The sequence below is a fragment of the Triplophysa rosa genome, unplaced genomic scaffold (genome assembly GCF_024868665.1).
Source record: "Triplophysa rosa unplaced genomic scaffold, Trosa_1v2 scaffold112_ERROPOS181078, whole genome shotgun sequence".
Lineage (NCBI taxonomy): Eukaryota > Metazoa > Chordata > Actinopteri > Cypriniformes > Nemacheilidae > Triplophysa > Triplophysa rosa.
In genome coordinates this window covers 34,655-54,809 of record NW_026634057.1, presented here as the reverse complement: position 1 = coordinate 54,809, position 20,155 = coordinate 34,655, and the positions used below count along the sequence as shown (strand labels likewise).

Below are 20,155 nucleotides of genomic sequence, written 5' to 3'. Positions count from 1 at the left end.
AGTGATGGTCTATGGCAAGCGCCAGATGGACGCCCGGCATTGCCTGTCTCTCTGACCGGTTCAATGTTAACACAAGCCCATGGGGTAAGCCATGTCAGTGACAAACAAATGATGAGAGCTCTCGAACATTGGTGGCATCCATTTTTGCAATCCATGGTGTCAGGTCATGTGACGAGTTGTTGTATCTGTCAGGAACACAATGTAAAACCTAGCATCAAACCCAAACGGGGGTGTTTCCCTTTGACATCTGGTCCAGGGGAAGAAATTGTGATTGACTTCACAGACATGATTACACGAGTACATGGCAAACGCTATGTTTTGGTGATTGTTGATTATTTCACTGGTTGGCCAGAAGCATATCCTGTCGGCCGAGAGGACAGTACGGCCGTGATAAAGTGTCTAATCAACCATTACATTCCACATTATGGGTTCCCACGACGTATCAGATCTGACAATGCCACCCATTTTAAAAATGAACATTTGAAAATTGTTGAACAGGCTCTAGGCCTAACACATGCGTATGGTGCAGTTTACCATGCGGCCAGCCAAGGTAAGGTTGAACGTTTAAACCTGACAATTAAACTAAAATTGGCTAAAATCTGTGCACAGACTAAATTGAACTGGCTGTCAGCTTTACCCATTGCTCTCATGTCTATTCGTTCTTCTGTCAACAGGGTCTCAGGCTTTACACCTTTTGAATTGCTTACAGGTCGTCAATTTCCAGGACCAACCACGGCGTTGAGAGAGGACACAGTGCAGCCATTGTCACATACTGTGTATTTTGATAAACTAACAGCTCTGATTCGAACCTTTTCCCATCAGGTGACTCCTGTACCAGCGCAACCCGAGGAACTGCCATCACCAGTCACAACAGACTGGGTCAGGATCAGAAAATTCCGCAGAAATGGAATGAACCACGGTGGTCTCAACCTATACGTGTGACAGCTCGCACCTCACATTGTGTGCAACTCCAAGGCAAAGGAGACACTTGGTTCCATTTAACATCCTGTGTAGCTTGTGACCCCCCTTCTAGGTCTCTTGCTGACACTGGTTTGGACCTGAGGACTCAGGTCCAAGAGAGGGAGGATACACAGAGTGGGAACGGTAACACAGACACTGAAATTGCTATTGAACAACACCAACAGCTCCAAATTATACACAAAACAGGTGACATTTTCACAAGTCCACACACAGAACCATTGGCTCACTGTGTAAGTGCTGACTGTGCATACGGAGCAGGTATAGCTAAACAGTTCAAACAACGATACGGTACACAGAAAGTAATTGATCAAAATAAACAACCAGGTGAATGTGCAGTGACTACAGAAGAAGACGGCAGAATCATTTTTCACTTAATAACTAAAGAACAATGTACTGATTTACCAACATATGACTGTTTCACAGAGAGCCTAAAACACATGAGAGATTGGTGTGTGGATAACAGAGTAAAAACAGTCTCAGTACCCCGGCTAGGGTGTGGTCTAGATAAACTAGACTTCAAGAAAGTACAAAAGATTCTGAGTGAAGTGTTCACGGACGTGGACATACAAATAACCATTTATTCCTTATAATCAAGTTTTCATTATTGTGTGATTTTGAGTGTTTTTCAATGTTTTTCAATTTTCAGGTTTAACAGTGTATTTTTAAGAAGTGTTTTCTTACAGGTTTTAAGGTATTAAGTTTTTAAGAAGTGTTGATGTTGTAAAGATAACAAGATATTACTAGAGAGGGTGAATATAACAGCAACAAAATGAAACTGTGGGAAAATTGGAAGTTGTTGTGTGTTAGGGATAATTGCAGGGACCATCGTAGGGATAATTTTTGGAATACAAAAAAGTAAGGAAGGTAATAGCACCACACCGCGAACTATACATAGAAGGTCAATAACATCAACAGACAAGTGCTTACTGAAATATGGAGGAATAGAGATAGAATACACAAAAGGGAGTAGCACATCATATACATTTGATTTAGGATTTTGTGTGACCTCTTTCGAGGTCAAGAGAGGGAATTGTGGGAATATTTTTTAGATAAAAGTATGATTTAAATATCAATATAATCAATAAGTGTTTTCTTTCATTTGTTTCATTAAGCTGTGTGTTTTTGTCATGTGCTTTCTATTTCACTCAGTGGAAAGTTCCTGGGGCAAACAAAGAAAACAGAGAAAGTTGGGGGTTGGAGTCGTAAATTATCTAGATAAACACACACACATATAAAGAGTCACAAAGAAAAATAAATGTTATGAATCAATCCACTGATATGTTCTAAGTATAATCATGAGTTGTGATGTGTTTTAATGAATCATAGGATTAAGAAACAACGCTATATAATTAAAAACATTAGATGATTAAGTGTTTTCTTTTTACTAAAAGAATGTTAAGAATGTTGGTGTGTTGTCCGGCCACAATAAACTGTTTTTAGGAGACCACTCCTTGGGGGAGGGTGCCCCTGGAGAACATTCCTAAACTAGAGACCGACCACAGGATGTATGTTTTGAGAAGGTTTTATTTTTCAGGAACTACGCAGATAAACGTGGCGTATGATGATTGGTGGAAAGGGAGCAAAAAGCAGAGGAGGAGTCAGAAGATAGAGCGACGTCACATACTTTATAAATATGGGTGTATTTGAATATTTTGGTTGTTGGCTTGTGGTGGAGAGCGTGGTGATTTACTGGCAACCCAAAGCTTTGTTACTCCTTTTTACATCTGATAATAAAACTTCTGCTTAATTTTGGAGAACGTCTCGTCAAATTTTTGAACATGCAGGACTGCCTTTAAAGTCCAACAAGCTCCACTCCATCTCTTTGGTCTTTTGATTAAAATCTAAAGTCAATTTAGTAAGATTTGATTGATCTGTCAAATACATCCATCTGTGGATCTGATGTCCAATATTTAGACACATATACAGTCAATCTATTCTCAAGAGTTCTGGAGTTTCAGCTCATCTCAGACGACATGACCAAAACAGATTTATCACTTGCATTGTTTTGCTTTCTAATATTTCAGAGTTCTACCAGATTAAAGAAATGTGTAATTTAACAGAAGGTTGTGTAGCAGCACTTACATGCGTAGACTAACTTCAGTTGAAATGTGTGGGTCTTTGCATTGGCTCATAAATATTTTGTGAATTCAGTGGAAAATTTCATAAGACAACAAACAGTTTTCAGATATGAATATGTACAGTTCATCTCATAAAATCTAATGTCAATGACATGAATTGTGAATATCACCACACCTACAGAGAACAATATTGTGGGAACAGAAACTGACCATGTCCACAGCAATCAAATGAAATGTTCATGTGTTATAATGTCTACATTTGTGTCTTGTGTTTCTCTGGTGTGTGTGCTGCTGTTACAGATACAATGAAGGAAAATGAATCTGATTCTGTCACTTTCTGGTCTTTTCTGGATCTGGACTCATCATCAGAGACATCATCAGAGACATCACAGCTAAACACACCCGAGTTTATAAACTACACGTCTGCAAATCTAGAGGAGAAAAACACAAGTCTCCATCTCAGTTGAGCATACTCTTATAAAGTCACTTAATGAACACACTTGTGTATACTATAGTATTTACTATGGTAAACTGTTTCCATTAATATCGGCACTTGTTGTTTTCATGAGTGTTTGTATGGGAGGGAGAATCTGTCTCTCTACAGACTGAAGCTGAACTACAGAGGGGCGATCAGGTCAAGTGGTACTCCAGAAATGATGGAGGATACAAACTACAGGAGATCAAATCATTCTGGTAGAGAAATGAATAAATGGAGATGACAGAGAGAGTAAATATACAGATGATGAGAGATCTCATCACCACAGACATCAGACAGACAGATATATTTCAGCAGTGCAGCAGTAATGGAAGAATGTCATACAGGACATTCAGTGCTGATGTCAGGAGTGACTAACTCAAGATTTCTGATGTGATGTTATAAAATCTATTGATCTAGAGCTGACTGAAGATATGATGAACATGAGCATAAAACACTTACAAATGTGTGATTCTTCACAGACGGCCCTCTCCAAATCAGAAGAATCAAGATTGTTTCGGAGTCATCTCACAAAATTCATTTTAATTGTCTTTTTAACACTCAACATATTTATCAACTTGGACATTTCAAAGTTGAAAAAAAGTCTAATAGACTAAATATTTGTTCTGAACAGAGATCACATTGAAATTTGCATAAATTCACAAAATAAATGAATGTTTATTTGTGCACATCATATGAGTAAAAGAAAAAATACTGAAATAATGTAGAGATATAATTTACATTTATGTACAATGCTTTTGCAAATGTTATTTCTAAATGATGCAGAAGCTGCTGTTTGACCAGCTGATAGATGCTCACTAACATCACAAGTGTGGAATAGCAGTTGTGTGATTGTAGACAGCATTGATTTAATATCTGATGATGAAACCCCTCAACCTGGGGGCTGATGAAGTGAGTCTTGTGATGTCTTCAATGAAAACAAGATCTTCAGACTATTTACACAGATGCGTTTACAAGATCATTATTAAATACACATCTATGACAAAGTAAAACAAAACTAAGGTCATCATTAAAACGAAACACAGGGAACTAACAACAAACATGAAACAACTAAAGTCTGACACTAGAGAAAGGAACACTGGGGTTTAATACATTGGATGAAACGAAGTAACAAGAAACACCTGGAAGGCCAATGAACAAAAGAACTACAATGGACTACAATACGGGACAGGAAACAGGAAATAACAAAAGTCCACAAACCACAGGGGACCACAGACTGAATCATAACAGTTACAAAGAGTTTATTATCTGTACATGAGTCACATTTTCATTCTAGCAGGTTTAGGAACTTTCTTTGAGTTCGTCAAGGCACTTTATAATTAAACCTCAGTCTCTCTATCTGTGCTCCGGCCAGCCGTCTAAACTTGATCCTTTGGTTTAACTGCAAGAGAAAAACAGATGTATCATTTATTTTAAATATATCAAATGTGTTCCTATTAATGTTTCTTATTTGATAGACTGAGCATACGAGCATCAAAGCAACAGAAACATTGGAGAGGGTCACACATTTCATGACATCACAATACACAAATAAATATCATAATACTTCTGTTACACTGCTAGATAACATTCATGCCGTTCAACACATCACAAGATAAAACATGAATGTTCAGGGTTTACACAAGTAAAGTTTAACAGATAGATAAATATACTGTTACCTCACGAGCAGATGAAAGCAAAGACAAAACTGTCATTTCATTCTTATTAAAAATAAAACTTATAAAGAAAATATTTGACAACATTGTACGAACATTTCGAAAACTGCACTTAGAACCATTCTTACCAACTTAATTTATCTTAAGAAAGTCTAACAAACCAGTAACATTATAATGTTGTGTTCTTTTTCTGGAGTTGAATCTGACTTTAGGGATGTTAAGAATCGAGGAACTAAGAGACTGTGTGATTAAGAGCGTTTATCCAAATACCATTTTGAGATGAAGTGTCCCCATCTTCCTCATCTGATGATGACTGGACAGTCCATAGTGCAGAGTGCCAAAATGACCCCCAAAATGTCCCCCAAAATGCCCCCCAAAATGGCAGTAGACTGTAAGGGGGAACAGAATGTAAGAAAATATTACAACAACAGTCATAATAAAAGAATATTGGTAACACTTTATTTTACGGTGCCCTTGTTATGCATGCTACATGTATTTACTACAGTATTTACTGTAGCATGTAACTACACCTAAACCAAACCCTATAACCCTACAGTATGTAGTAAGTACATGTAGTAAATTTGTATTGTATTACTCAGTACTTAAATGTATAATTACACTGTAACACGGGCACTAAAATAAAGTGTAACCCTCTCTCTCTCTCTCTCTCTCAACAGGTCTGGCTTTTGTTGAAACTAGTAACTTTGTATTAGCACCTACTGTATTATTGCTCCTGTATGACATATCACTTATTGCTCCCTGAACTCTCTGTAACTCGCTTCAAAGCGTCTGCTAAATGACTAAATGAAAATATAATAATAAACAGAAGGACATTTTGGTATTGATCAATCACAATAAAGAGTTGAATACTTAAGTAAACTAGTAACAGGTTAATTCTGTTATTAAACAGTATTGTAGTCAAATGTTATGAGATCCAGGAGGACATGATGAGGAGAACAGTGATGATGTAGTGTACAGTGAGCTGAAGTATAAGATAGTGTAATATAACCCATATCAACTGGTTAATCCGGAAGTTTTCATCTAATAATCAATAGATAAGAGAAGAATGATTCAATGGATCTTTACTCACATCAGTTCACAGCTTGAACCCTTTAGCACCGCACGAAGCTGCTTCAGTTCCTTTATTTTATTGTTACTCAGCTCAAGCACCCTTAAGAACCTCAATGCTTGTGTCTGAGCCAAAGTATCAGCTAAAGCAGTAGCATCTGTAATATTACACCAACGTAGGCTAGAAGGAGACAAACAGACAGACAAAGAGAGATTATTGATCTCAGATCACAAATACAAATGTGACACATACAAAGTGAATTGAGGTTTTTCCAGAGCAAGTGTTTTGTTTTAACCGTATAAAAGACTGAACAACAAATCTTCTCTCTAACATCTGTTGATCATTTAAATAACAAAAAGCTTCAATGAAAAGTGTTTTTATTTTAGTGACTCTCCTCAGTTTTTTTAGTTTGCATTGTGAATGTTCAAGTAGTCGACACAAGCGCTTCATTCCGGTGTCCTTTATTTTATTACTACTGAGGTTCAGTTCTCCCAGGTGTGACGGGTTTGAACACAGAGCTGAATTCAGCTGGTCATGCTGTGTCATTGTCATACTGCATCCACACAGACTGAACAGAGACAGAGAGAATTAAACTGTGATGTTAAAAATGTTATTTTCTGATGAGCTGGGCAAAGCTAAACTCCCAAAATCTGCTTCAGCATTGTCTCAATTCTGTTTGCTGGAAGCTACTTTTTTCTAAACGATTTCTAAGTCATTCAATCTTTATTACAAGTATACACTTTGTTGCAAGATTTACTTGTGACATAAATAGATTGTTAATCTGAAGTCCTGCTGCGACTCTTTTTCTATAATCCTTCTGTTCTCTAAAGCTGACTGACCGATGGTCTTGTATACAATAACACAGATCAATGTTAAAATGTGATGTAAATGTGCAGTAAATACTTATGAAGAGTGACTAGTGGGGTTTGCGAGAATGATTAATGCTGTAAACAATGCAGATCTTCATGTCACTAAATAAATAGCTCAAGAGTAAAGCGCTGTGCTCACGGTCACTAGTGTAGAGATATATTGTGTGTCACTTACTGGAGTGTTTCCAGACTGCATTGTGAATTACTCAGAAGAGCACAGAGGTGTTTAACTCCTGAGTCTCCCAGTGGATTTCCACTCAGATCCAGCTGTCTCAAGTGTGACGGGTTTGAACTCAGAGCTGAAGTCAGAGCAACCAGACCTTCATCTGTCAAACCACACGCTCTTAACCTGCATTGAGACAAAGTGAGAGAGAAGAAATGAGGAAAAGAAAGAAATGACAGCGTGAGGAAGAGAGATTACTTCCCTTCTGCTAGATCACAGGATTATAATGTACACACAGCCACAATAGTGCTCCAGTGGGTAGAGTCACAAGTCTTATGTCAGACGTCATGCCCCACGGACCGTTGGCTGAACGTCTGAACTTGCTGAAGTGTTTCCAAGAAAGTGTGCCTTATCAGAGATACTCTGATTCCCGAGATGTTTTAATAATACTTACTCAAGCTGATCTAGTTTGCAGTCTGAATGTTTCAGTAGATCACACAAGCGCTTGATTCCTGAGTGTCCTAGTTTGTTCTGACTGAGGTTCAGGTGTGTCAGCTGTGACAGGTTTAAACACAGAGCTGAAATCAGCTGAACACACTGAGCCTCTGTAATACTGCATTCACACAACCTGCAGAGAGACAGAGAAATAAATCCACTCTGGAGGCTAATATTGGCCATTAAAACCACATTCTGACTGACAAATATAGAGTAAATAATCATTTATAATCATTTAATTACTAAATACTTTAAATATGAGGTTGTTCTACATAGTGTAAATGACTAACTCCATTGTTCCTGGCTTGAAAAGGTAGTTTCCCAGTAAAAAACAGAGAAACCGAACTCCAGAATCTCCTAGTTTACGTCCACTCAGGTTCAGGTGTCTCAGGCGTGTAGGGTTTGAACGCAGACCATCTTCTGTCAAACCACACTGTGTCAACCTACATTGAGAAAGAAAGAGAGAAGAAAAAACAGAGTACAGAGGTTTTTATTCTCCCATTCTTAACAAAACGCTGCGGTTCCTACAGTACGAGAATAACTGGAGACAGTCGCTCTGGAAACGCTCTCACGGTAATGTTGTTCCTGTAAACATTAGCATTATGTAGAGTCCTTCAAGTCATGCTGGAGAAAAGTGTAGGCTGCAATAGAGTAAAGTGACACAGCCGAATGTGAACATGTGATAAAACGTCTTACGATGACTGCTGTCAGGTCTTTTTGCTGTTATTAATAAAGGCATAAAGAAGCGTGGTGTGGGGTTTCAACAAGTTTACACTGGCCTTCATTAAAGGGTGTGTTGTTTCCTGTTATCGTGTTATCATCAAACCCTGGCTCCATATAGCGTTAAAAGCAAACTGCATGTTTTATAGACAAATGGCACGTGTACATCTTCTCTCAGACATAAAGAGGATTTGAGACCGGCACTTTGTGCACTGTAAAAAACTATTCTGGAGGGTAGTAAATGCAATCCATTCAAATCAGTTAGATGTTACTTAGGTATATTAGTTAGCAAGTTCAATAAATAAGAATGGCTACATCTTACCCACACTACCTTTTTTGTAATAATGCCAACTTAAAAAAAAGTAAAATATACCCGAAATTTGGTTCTGGGGGTGATAAAAACAACACTTAAAGCTCAGTTCGATTTTACTTAAGGATATTAGTTATAGTAACATGTTTACAAATGAGTACATTCTACCTATTTTTTACATTAATAATGACAACATTAAAATATTAACATTTACCCTAAAATATTAGCCATGGAACAGTGCGCATGCATCAACTTCAAGGCGGGAATCAAGAGATTCAAATCATCATCTTCCCTTGTGCTGGTGGTACATTTTATTCTTATAAATGCAAATGCTAACTCATTTGATTGTTATATCTAGCACAAGATTTGTATTTGGCGTGCTTGTGTTGTCTTGTCAGCGCCTCTGACAGGATGACAGCGCGAGTGAGAGAGTGACGCTGGAATATTAATGTTAAAATGTCATTCTGTTGACGCCCTTGGTTCTGTTTTACATGGTGTCCTAAACAGTCGCATCTGGACCTCGCAACACATTATAAAAGGTATGTTTACAGTGTTATTTAAGGTTTTACCCCACTAACGTTAGCTAACGGTACTAGCTGCTTTGGCTAAACCACTTTTAATAGCGCTTTTTCCAAATGTTGCGGCTTTTTGTATCGTCTGGTTGGGCCACGGTGTCAGAACGGAAGGATTTATAGAGCAATTTTGTTATTTTTCTTATTTAAGTTACAGAGTTGTATGTGTGTTTTCTGTATGCTTCTTTCATTCAATGTCTGTGTTTTTGTGTTCTGTCTTCCTCAGAAAGATATGAAACATCAGAAGACCACGCAAGGAATTCAACCTTCCCTGAATAAGTAATAATTGAAAATAGTAAATCAATTTTAATTATTATTTTTTGATTATTTATTAATAATAATAATTAAGTAGATGAACGTTACCTGCTGACAGTGGGTTAAAATTACTCAATTTTATCAAGTAATAAGTTGTGTAATTAATTAGGCCGACTTTACCCAATTTATTAAGTGTGTTATAGCTCAATAATTTATATACTCTTTACTCAAAGATATATCATATATACAGTATAAATATATATTGTCAATCATTTTTTGACAATAGTGATCCTGACAGAAATTATGTAAATAGGACTAATGCAATTGTTTTAATTGCCTAGTTTGGGTTTGTCTTTATTTACTTTGATCATGAAAATGCATCTTATGTTTTTTTAGGGAGGTACTGGATTGTATTGTTTGATGGCCATAATATTGCACTGACCATATATGGGATTTATTTATATTGGTCATTGGTTTAAAGGTATTTGATATACTTCAAAAATATTGTCTTCTTAAATATTCTCAGCATTGACATTTTTATAAGTGTTATGTGAGGTTCACCATAGTCTAGATAAGCAAGCACTGAAATCCTGAGGGTTCTTTACTGTTAAATAAAATTTATTTCAATGATATTTACTTGATTTGTGTTCTGTTTGCATTTGTTGCGCCACATGCTATTTAGTTTAAATTATCATTGACAGCTCAAAATTGATTACATTTTAAACTATCAACCCCCCTGCATCAACTGATGCCAATATTTAAAAAAAAAAAAATAGCAGGTGATTAGCCTTGAGGTATTGGCCAATCAGACTTGATGAGTCAATTACAGCTGTAGTCACACCTTTTAAAGAGCTTTGAAAGAAACTATACATTTCAATACAACAGAGAAACACTGTGTTTTGAAGGCCTCACATGAGTTTGTTGAGTTTACAGGGTTTATCCTCCAGTAGTAAACAGATCTGTTTCAGAGTTGAGCTGTGTAGTTTATGATCACTCAGATCCACTTCTCCCTGGAGTGAAGGATTTAAACCAATATCTATGTGCAGATACTCAAAGGCTTTCAGTGCAGCATCCCTTTTCAAGAACCTGCAGAAAACCAGGAAATATAGAAATTGTTGCTTAATTAAAACATCAGTGCAGATGAAAAACCTACTCAATGATGTAACAACAGAATCACTATAATAATGTCCATACGCATAATTCAGCATGTGATTTATTTTGTATTATTTCAGCACTTATCACCTGACAGTCTTGAGTGAACACTTGTGATCTTGTGTTAACTGATAGATGAGTTTGACTCCTGTTTCTCCAGGATCATTTCCTCTGAGATCCAGATCTATCAGACGTGATTTAGGGTTTGATCTCACAGCTGAACATAAAGATTTATAACCTTCTTCTCCAATACTGCAATATGACAGACTACAGAACACAGCAAACACTTTTTATTAGCATACTTTTTTTTAAAATAATTCTTTGTTCTTCAGATGAAAATCACTTCATGCGCATGGGGTTAAAATTCTAATTAAAATAGCTTAACTTCATTCCTAAAGCTAAAATTACTTAATAATTGACCCAATTTCAAGGTTAAGGGTCTTATATGACCATTGTTGTGTAGATGATGTCATAGATGAACTCACTTGAGTATCTGGAGATGACACTGAGGGTTCTTGAGTTTGTCACAGATGTGTTTGAGTCCTGAATCCATCAGTCGACTGTTGTTGAGATTCATCTCCTTCACGAGGGTTTTACAGGAGAGAACAGCAGCTAGAGCTGAACACTGATTCTCCGTCAGCTCACAGTTATTCAATCTAAACACAATAACAACATTTCAATAAACACCACCTGTCTGACAGTCTGTACTGTATGAACTTCTCGTGTATATGATACTCACATGATTTTGGTGACTTTGCTATGAGAGTCCATCAATAGAGCCGAGAGTTTCTCTCCATCCAGATCTCCCAGTTTATTGTGACTCAGATTGAGTTCTTTCAGCAGTAATGGATACACATCTAGAGCTTTACAGAGATAATCACAAGCTTCTTCTGCAGCACAACTCTTCAGAAATCTACACACACAAGATCATGTGTTCATGTTCATGTATCACATGTGTAAATGAATGAAATGTCTTCCGTACTAACAGATTCAAGAGGTCTGTTGTGTCTAACAGACAGTGTGAGTCTGCTGGATTAAGCACATTCAGAATGAAAATGACTCATTTAACACCAAATCAACTGAGCCTACAAACAGGATCCAGAACTGTAATGTTTTAGATATAAAGTCCAATATAAACACTGCTTGAGAAATATCAGATCATTATATAATCTGTTTTCATGACTTTTAATAGTTTAAACACAACTGAACCTAGTTTAGAGAAATGTGTCTACATTAAGAAAAACATATTTTACCATTCCACATTAATGTTTACGGAGCCCTGTAAGTGACATGGTGGTGGGAAAATATGGGAGGGAAGAGAAAAATATTTTTCAAAGCTTTTGCGTTGTCTCGCAAAGCTTTTGTGTTCCATGAGAAACAGTGCGTTCCCTCACAAAAATATTTGCGTTATCTTGCAAAACATTCTGTGAGTTCCGACAAACACGTCATGTTTAATGTTGCGCTGGCAGAGTTTAAGACTTGCTCAGCACAATAACACTGGAGTGGTTCATATAGTCTCAGATTCCTGGACCAATTACGTGCGAAATAACACATAATTCCTCAGACAACGATCTAACAACCTAGTTTTCCTCATAAGTCTTATAATATAAAATGTCAGAGCCGAGGCTCGAAAACATGTCTCCGGTGTGGGAGACGAGTCCTTTAACCCAGATGCCACCGGGGATGGTGAACCCACGAGTGAGACGAGAGAAAAAAACACTCGGGGGCAAAAAAAACCTCTCGTGAGACAAAAAAGGTATAATCCAGCAGAGGCAGTCTGCAACCAAGGAAATTCGAAGGTCCGACAAAAGATAATCCACAAAGCAAAAAGGGTAAAAATACCATAGACAGATCCAAGAACTCTAGTTAACTCTAGACAAAGTAACACTTGAGAGACTGGCTACACAACGTTAAACACCAAGCAACAAAACCCAGGGACGAAAGGCTATATAAATACATAGGTCAAACAAGGCACATGTGGAAGCAAATGACAGTGATGAGGGGCAAACAGGTGAACACAGTGACCCCTATAGGGGGAAACCAAAAACAACAGCCCAAAAATCCTGACAATAAACTGATCTCTATATGAGCTGGCGACATGGACACGTCCGAAGGGACCGTCTGCAAAGTGACTGTAAACCCTCAAAGCATTACTACAAAAATAGTTATGAACTTCAATAACACACTGAAGTGTCACCAAATTCAGTTTACACATCAATGCTCTCCTGCTGAATTTAAACTGATTTTAGTTATACTACAGTATGTAACACTGAAGATAATGACTAATTTTAGTAGCCTAATGCTTTGAGGGTTTTGCACTTTGCAGACGATCCCTTCGGTCTTGTCTGACAGAACACCTGCTGCCGCCTGAGATCAATTCAAGGCTCGGTTTGTGGAAAATTACGCTGTAGCTCGTTGTTTACAATACATAGCATGAGGTCTCATAACAACTTTTAGCTCACAAGTTTGTTCGTGAATGTAATATATATCAACTGCTCCATTAATACACGAAGCGGGACAGGACGTGTTTGTCTGAACTCGCAGAATGTTTTGCGAGAGAATGCAAATATCTTTGCACGAGAATGCAAAAGTTTTGCGAGGGAACACAAAAGCTTTGAAAAATATTTTTCTCTTCCCTCTCATATTTTTTCCACCACCATGTCCCTTACAGGGCTCCGTAAATGTAATATTTGATGTTCAGCAGTGAAACTTTTCTTGTTTTTCTTTCATTCACTGCATTTTAAATTTTTGAATCATTTCTCTGATCTATGTTCTGTTGTGTGATATATCAGACTTTATATTTATATAAGATTTGAAAGCTTTTATCACCTGACAGTCTTGAGTGAACACTTGTGATCTTGTGTTAACTGATAGATGAGTTTGACTCCTGTTTCTCCAGGATCATTTCCTCTGAGATCCAGATCTATCAGATGTGATTCAGGGTTTGATCTCACAGCTGAACATAAAGATTTATAACCTTCTTCTCCAATACTGCACTCGGACACACTAGAGAACAAAAACATGATTATAAATCAAATATTAAATCTGTAAAAAGACACATGTATGAATGATTTAAACATTATTTTATTTCACTGAAGTGAATGAAATGAATGTAAAGACATACTTGAGTTTGTGTAGTCTGCACTGTGAGTGTCTCAACAGATCTGAGATCTTCTTCATTCCTGAATCTTCTAGTTTGTTTTTACTCAGACTGCAGAAAGAACACAAAGTTAAAGTTTCATCTAAACATTTATCAAGATGAAATCAATTTCACATCTGAACAGGTTGAAATATAAACTCATAATAAAGATCAAGTCCTCACATGAGTGTGTTGATGCGACAGTGTTTATCCTTCAGTAGATCACAGATCTGATTCACTCTTGACTCGTCTAGTTTATGATCACTCAGATTCACTTCTCTCTCCAGTAAAGGATTTATCCCAAGAGCTTCTGTCAGATACTCAAAGGCTTTCACTGCAGAAGAACTGCTCAAGAACCTGCAGAAAACAAGAATTATATATTATATCAGTTTCATTATTTACTGTCACAACATTATATTGCAATAATGAAGATTAAAGCCTTAAAATCATACTTGGTTGTTAAACTCACCTGACAGTCTTGAGTGAACACGTCTGATCTTGTGTTAACTGATAGATGAGTTTGACTCCTGTTTCTCCAGGATCATTTCCTCTGAGATCCAGATCTATCAGATGTGAAGGGTTTGATCTCACAGCTGAACATAAAGATTTATAACCTTCTTCTCCAATACTGCACTCGGACACACTAGAGAACACAGCAAACACTTGTTAGTAGCATGAAATTGTTTTTTAATGATTCTTTGTTCTTCAGATGAAAATCACTTAATGCGCATGGGGTTATAATGAAAGCCATCATCAAAATAAAAAAGGCAATTTAAAATAGCTTAAATTCATTCTTAAAGTTAAAATTACTTAGAAATTGACTCAATTTCAAGGTTAAGGGTCTTATATGACCATTGTTGTGTAGATGATGTCATAGATGAACTCACTTGAGTATCTGGAGATGACACTGAGGGTTCTTGAGTTTGTCACAGATGTGTTTGAGTCCTGAATCCATCAGTCGACTGTTGTTGAGATTCATCTCCTTCACGAGGGTTTTACAGGAGAGAACAGCAGCTAGAGCTGAACACTGATTCTCCGTCAGCTCACAGTTATTCAATCTAAACACAATAACAACATTTCAATAAACACCACCTGTCTGACAGTCTGTACTGTATGAACTTCTCGTGTATATGATACTCACATGATTTTGGTGACTTTGCTATGAGAGTCCATCAATAGAGCCGAGAGTTTCTCTCCATCCAGATCTCCCAGTTTATTGTGACTCAGATTGAGTTCTTTCAGCAGTAATGGATACACATCTAGAGCTTTACAGAGATAATCACAAGCTTCTTCTGCAGCACAACTCTTCAGAAATCTACACACACAAGATCATGTGTTCATGTTCATGTATCACATGTGTAAATGAATGAAATGTCTTCCGTACTAACAGATTCAAGAGGTCTGTTGTGTCTAACAGACAGTGTGAGTCTGCTGGATTAAACACATTCAGAATGAAAATGACTCATTTAACACCAAATCAACTGAGCCTACAAACAGGATCCAGAACTGTAATGTTTTAGATATAAAGTCCAATATAAACACTGCTTGAGAAATATCAGATCATTATATAATATGTGTTCATGACTTTTAATAGTTTAAACACAACTGAACCTAGTTTAGAGAAATGTGTCTACATTAAGAAAAACATATTTTACCATTCCACATTAATGTATACGGAGCCCCGTAAGGGACATGGTGGTGGGAAAATATGGGAGGGAAGAGAACAATATTTTTTAAAGCTTTTGCGTTCCATGAGAAACAGTGCGTTCCCTCACAAAAATATGTGCGTTATCTTGCAAAACATTCTGTGAGTTCTGACAAACACATCATGTTTAATGTCCCGCTGGCAGAGTTTTAGACTCGCTCTGCACAAAAACACTGGAGCACTGTCTCATAACAACTTTTAGCTCACAAGTTATTGGTCCAGGAATCTACTATATATCAACTGCTCCATTAATACACGAAGCGAGACAGGATGTGTTTGTCCGAACTCGCAGAATGTTTTCCAAGAGAACGCAAATATCTTTGCGAGAGAATGCAAAAGCTTTGAAAAATATTTTTCTCTTCCCTCTCATATTTTTTCAGCCACCATGTCCCTTACGGGGCTCCGTAAATGTAATATTTGATGTTCTGCAGCAAAATATTTCTTTTTCTTGCATCATTCACTGCATTTAAAATTTTTGAATCATTTCTCTGATCTATGTTCTGTTGTGTGATATATCAGACTTTATATTTATATAAGATTTGAAAGCTTTTATCACCTGACAGTCTTGAGTGAACACTTGTGATCTTGTGTTAACTGATAGATGAGTTTGACTCCTGTTTCTCCAGGATCATTTCCTCTGAGATCCAGATCTATCAGATGTGATTCAGGGTTTGATCTCACAGCTGAACATAAAGATTTATAACCTTCTTCTCCAATACTGCACTCGGACACACTAGAGAACAAAAACATGATTATAAATCAAATATTAAATCTGTAAAAAGACACACGTATGAATGATTAAAACATTATTTTATTTCACTGAAGTGAATGAAATGAATGTAAAGACATACTTGAGTTTGTGTAGTCTGCACTGTGAGTGTCTCAACAGATCTGAGATCTTCTTCATTCCTGAATCTTCTAGTTTGTTTTTACTCAGACTGCAGATAGAACACAAAGTTAAAGTTTCATCTAAACATTTATCAAGATGAAATCAATTTCACATCTGAACAGGTTGAAATATAAACTCATAATTAAGATCAAGTCCTCACATGAGTGTGTTGATGCGACAGTGTTTATCCTTCAGTAGATCACAGATCTGATTCACTCTTGACTCGTCTAGTTTATGATCACTCAGATTCACTTCTCTCTCCAGTAAAGGATTTATCCCAAGAGCTTCTGTCAGATACTCAAAGGCTTTCACTGCAGAAGAACTGCTCAAGAACCTGCAGAAAACAAGAATTATATATTATATCAGTTTCATTATTTACTGTCACAACATTATATTGCAATAATGAAGATTAAAGCCTTAAAATCATACTTGGTTGTTAAACTCACCTGACAGTCTTGAGTGAACACTTGTGATCTTGTGTTAACTGATAGATGAGTTTGACTCCTGTTTCTCCAGGATCATTTCCTCTGAGATCCAGATCTATCAGATGTGATTTAGGGTTTGATCTCACAGCTGAACATAAAGATTTATAACCTTCTTCTCCAATACTGCACTCGGACACACTAGAGAACAAAAACATGATTATAAATCAAATATTAAATCTGTAAAAAGACACACGTATGAATGATTTAAACATTATTTTATTTCACTGAAGTGAATGAAATGAATGTAAAGACATACTTGAGTTTGTGTAGTCTGCACTGTGAGTGTCTCAACAGATCTGAGATCTTCTTCATTCCTGAATCTTCTAGTTTGTTTTTACTCAGACTGCAGATAGAACACAAAGTTAAAGTTTCATCTAAACATTTATCAAGATGAAATCAATTTCACATCTGAACAGGTTGAAATATAAACTCATAATAAAGATCAAGTCCTCACATGAGTGTGTTGATGCGACAGTGTTTATCCTTCAGTAGATCACAGATCTGATTCACTCTTGACTCGTCTAGTTTATGATCACTCAGATTCACTTCTCTCTCCAGTAAAGGATTTATCCCAAGAGCTTCTGTCAGATACTCAAAGGCTTTCACTGCAGAAGAACTGCTCAAGAACCTGCAGAAAACAAGAATTATATATTATATCAGTTTCATTATTTACTGTCACAACATTATATTGCAATAATGAAGATTAAAGCCTTAAAATCATACTTGGTTGTTAAACTCACCTGACAGTCTTGAGTGAACACTTGTGATCTTGTGTTAACTGATAGATGAGTTTGACTCCTGTTTCTCCAGGATCATTTCCTCTGAGATCCAGATCTATCAGATGTGATTCAGGGTTTGATCTCACAGCTGAACATAAAGATTTATAACCTTCTTCTCCAATACTGCACTCGGACACACTAGAGAACAAAAACATGTATCAATGCTTGTGCACAAGAAACATGCTTTTAAATGTCAGTTAGTTAAAGCTTAAAATAACAGCAATTTTATTTCAAACAGAGATAACGATAGAGAGGCAAGTCACAGACTGCAGCTTTAGCAACGAGAATAGGTTTTGTGCAGGATAAAACAGACATAATGACTTTATTCATCATGTCCAACATGCATCCATGAGGGCTCACAACATATGCATGCGGTGCAAACGCAGGAGTCAGCGCTCATGACACGTGTGTTGAGCAGACACAGGAGACGGCGTTCTACGTCAACACTCCTGTCAGGGCTCGGGTCTAGCACTACTCGTCTTTGTCTGTCTGGTCCTTTGTTTTTGTATTGTCAAGCACTTGACAACTGCCATGTGCTCGGAGTCCGCGTGTGTGGCCCCGCCCCCTTGTTATCCTATCTTCTACTCATTATTGATTTCTCCAATTCACCTGGTTCTCCCTTTAATTTTCCCTCTCCCCAACTGGTCTCTCATTTTCCCTCCTAATTGCTTTCCTTTTTATTCCGTGTGTTTTGCATTGTTCTTTGTCAGTCCGTTAGTTATCTCATGGCAATCTCTGGCCCTCTTGTCTAGTTGTCTGGTCTTGTTTTGATCACCTTGTCTTGTCCAGGCTCCAGTGCTGTACTCATCCTGTCCTGTCCTGTCCTGTCCTGTCCTGTCCAGTTCCTGTTTTGGTAACCGTGTCTTCTGACTTCTAGCTGTGGCTAATTCTAAAGGAGTTTATCCGAGGCGAGTCAAGCATCTCATCTACCGGGGAGTCTCTCTGCTCTTTCGGAGAGGTTTTTCACCTGTGGATTCTTGCTATGCGACGGTGTGAGCTACGTGCTGGGATTACAAGGTTGTCATCTCCAAACGGACTCTTGTTCTGTATCTCTACCACGCTGGTGGATTACCTTCGTGGATTTGCAAACACTTGCTTCTGGACTCCCCGAGTTTGACTCGCAATTAACAGATTCTCCCGCTAACCTTTTCGTTGTGGCTGGATTTATTGTGGACTCTTTTGCCTCACTCACCTCCCGCGTGCTGCGTGTGATCATTGGATTTTTCTTGTTTTTATATTTTGTCCCACTCCCCTTTAACGGTTGTTTGGCCGAGCGCTCGAGCCTTTGCCCCTTGGTTTATCTCCCTGTCAATGACTTGTTCATGCTTGTATTTTTGTGAGTGTGGGATTCTTTATTAAATACCTTGATTCTGCATTTGACTCCAGTGTGCTTCATCACAACTCCACGCATGAGAAAAATTATTTGGCAGACTATCCCTTTAATGCTATAGCAAATGTCTCACCTCAGTTTATTCAGTTCACAATTAGTATTCTGCAATCCTTCAGAAAGCCACTTGACTCCCGCATCCTGTAGATTATTGCTGCTCATGTCAAGATCCTTCAGACTGCTGGAGTCTAAACTGAGAACTGTAGCCAGAGCTGAACAACTTTCCTCTGTTAGATCACACTTACTGAGCCTGAAAATATATACAAATTACAAACACATGACAAAACATTTTCTGACACAGAAACAACATGGCATGTTCATACCCTTTTTGTTCATGAAAAATGTTTCTGTTAAAGTTTATGATTGATTTTACAGTTTAAATATTGCTTTTCATCTGTTGTGACTAGGTTTGCACAGCGATTTGTTGCAACTAATTGTTTGCTGAATAAAAGTTTTTGTTTACATTATTATACACAGTACACCCACATAAATTATGTATATATAAATACACACGTGCATGTATAATTTTAAGAAAACATGCTATGTATATCAACAACAATTTTCTTCCATCAGCAAACTTTTTTTGATCACATAACCCTCACATCAGACTTCACATTCTCCTCATTCTCTACATTAACTGAAACTGAAGTTTCTAAACTTCTCTCCAGCCATCCCACCACCTGTCTTCTCGACCCAATCCTCTCCCATCTCTTACAGGCTATACCAGACTCACTCTATCACAGGTACCCCTCTTCTCTGGTTTAAATCCTACCTCTCCGATAGATCTTTCAGGTTGTCGTGGAGAGGCGCATTGTCCACAGCTCACAGCGTGGTCACGGGGGTCCCTCAGGGATCAGTGCTTGGACCACTCCTTTTCTCAATCTACACAACATCTTTAGGACCTATCATACAGGCACACATGTTCTCCTACCACTGCTATGCTGATGACACCCGGA

General features: G+C 37.5%; 1 protein-coding gene across 7 annotated transcripts in view; it reads right to left on the bottom strand.

The window, feature by feature from the left end:
- The window catches only part of LOC130549384 (uncharacterized), a 69,428-nt gene extending 49,948 nt beyond the window's left edge, over nucleotides 1-19,480 (bottom strand). The window contains exons 1-24 of one of the 7 annotated variants that reach the window (XM_057326586.1): nucleotides 19,276-19,478; nucleotides 17,774-17,950; nucleotides 17,488-17,661; nucleotides 17,290-17,376; nucleotides 16,995-17,171; nucleotides 16,709-16,882; nucleotides 16,511-16,597; nucleotides 16,216-16,392; nucleotides 15,096-15,269; nucleotides 14,842-15,012; nucleotides 14,424-14,597; nucleotides 14,138-14,311; nucleotides 13,940-14,026; nucleotides 13,645-13,821; nucleotides 11,555-11,728; nucleotides 11,301-11,471; nucleotides 10,906-11,082; nucleotides 10,576-10,749; nucleotides 8,097-8,249; nucleotides 7,766-7,939; nucleotides 7,324-7,497; nucleotides 6,301-6,459; nucleotides 5,481-5,599; nucleotides 3,954-4,936 (exon numbers count right to left, since the gene is read on the bottom strand). In XM_057326586.1, the coding sequence (XP_057182569.1) occupies nucleotides 4,914-4,936; nucleotides 5,481-5,599; nucleotides 6,301-6,459; nucleotides 7,324-7,497; nucleotides 7,766-7,939; nucleotides 8,097-8,249; nucleotides 10,576-10,749; nucleotides 10,906-11,082; nucleotides 11,301-11,471; nucleotides 11,555-11,728; nucleotides 13,645-13,821; nucleotides 13,940-14,026; nucleotides 14,138-14,311; nucleotides 14,424-14,597; nucleotides 14,842-15,012; nucleotides 15,096-15,269; nucleotides 16,216-16,392; nucleotides 16,511-16,597; nucleotides 16,709-16,882; nucleotides 16,995-17,171; nucleotides 17,290-17,376; nucleotides 17,488-17,661; nucleotides 17,774-17,950; nucleotides 19,276-19,361 (3,594 nt within the window). In that variant the 5' untranslated portion in view covers nucleotides 19,362-19,478 and the 3' untranslated portion in view covers nucleotides 3,954-4,913. The other 6 variants (XM_057326587.1, XM_057326585.1, XM_057326589.1 and 3 more) reach the window with 6 other exon arrangements.
- Between the last annotated feature and the right edge of the window lie 675 nt (nucleotides 19,481-20,155).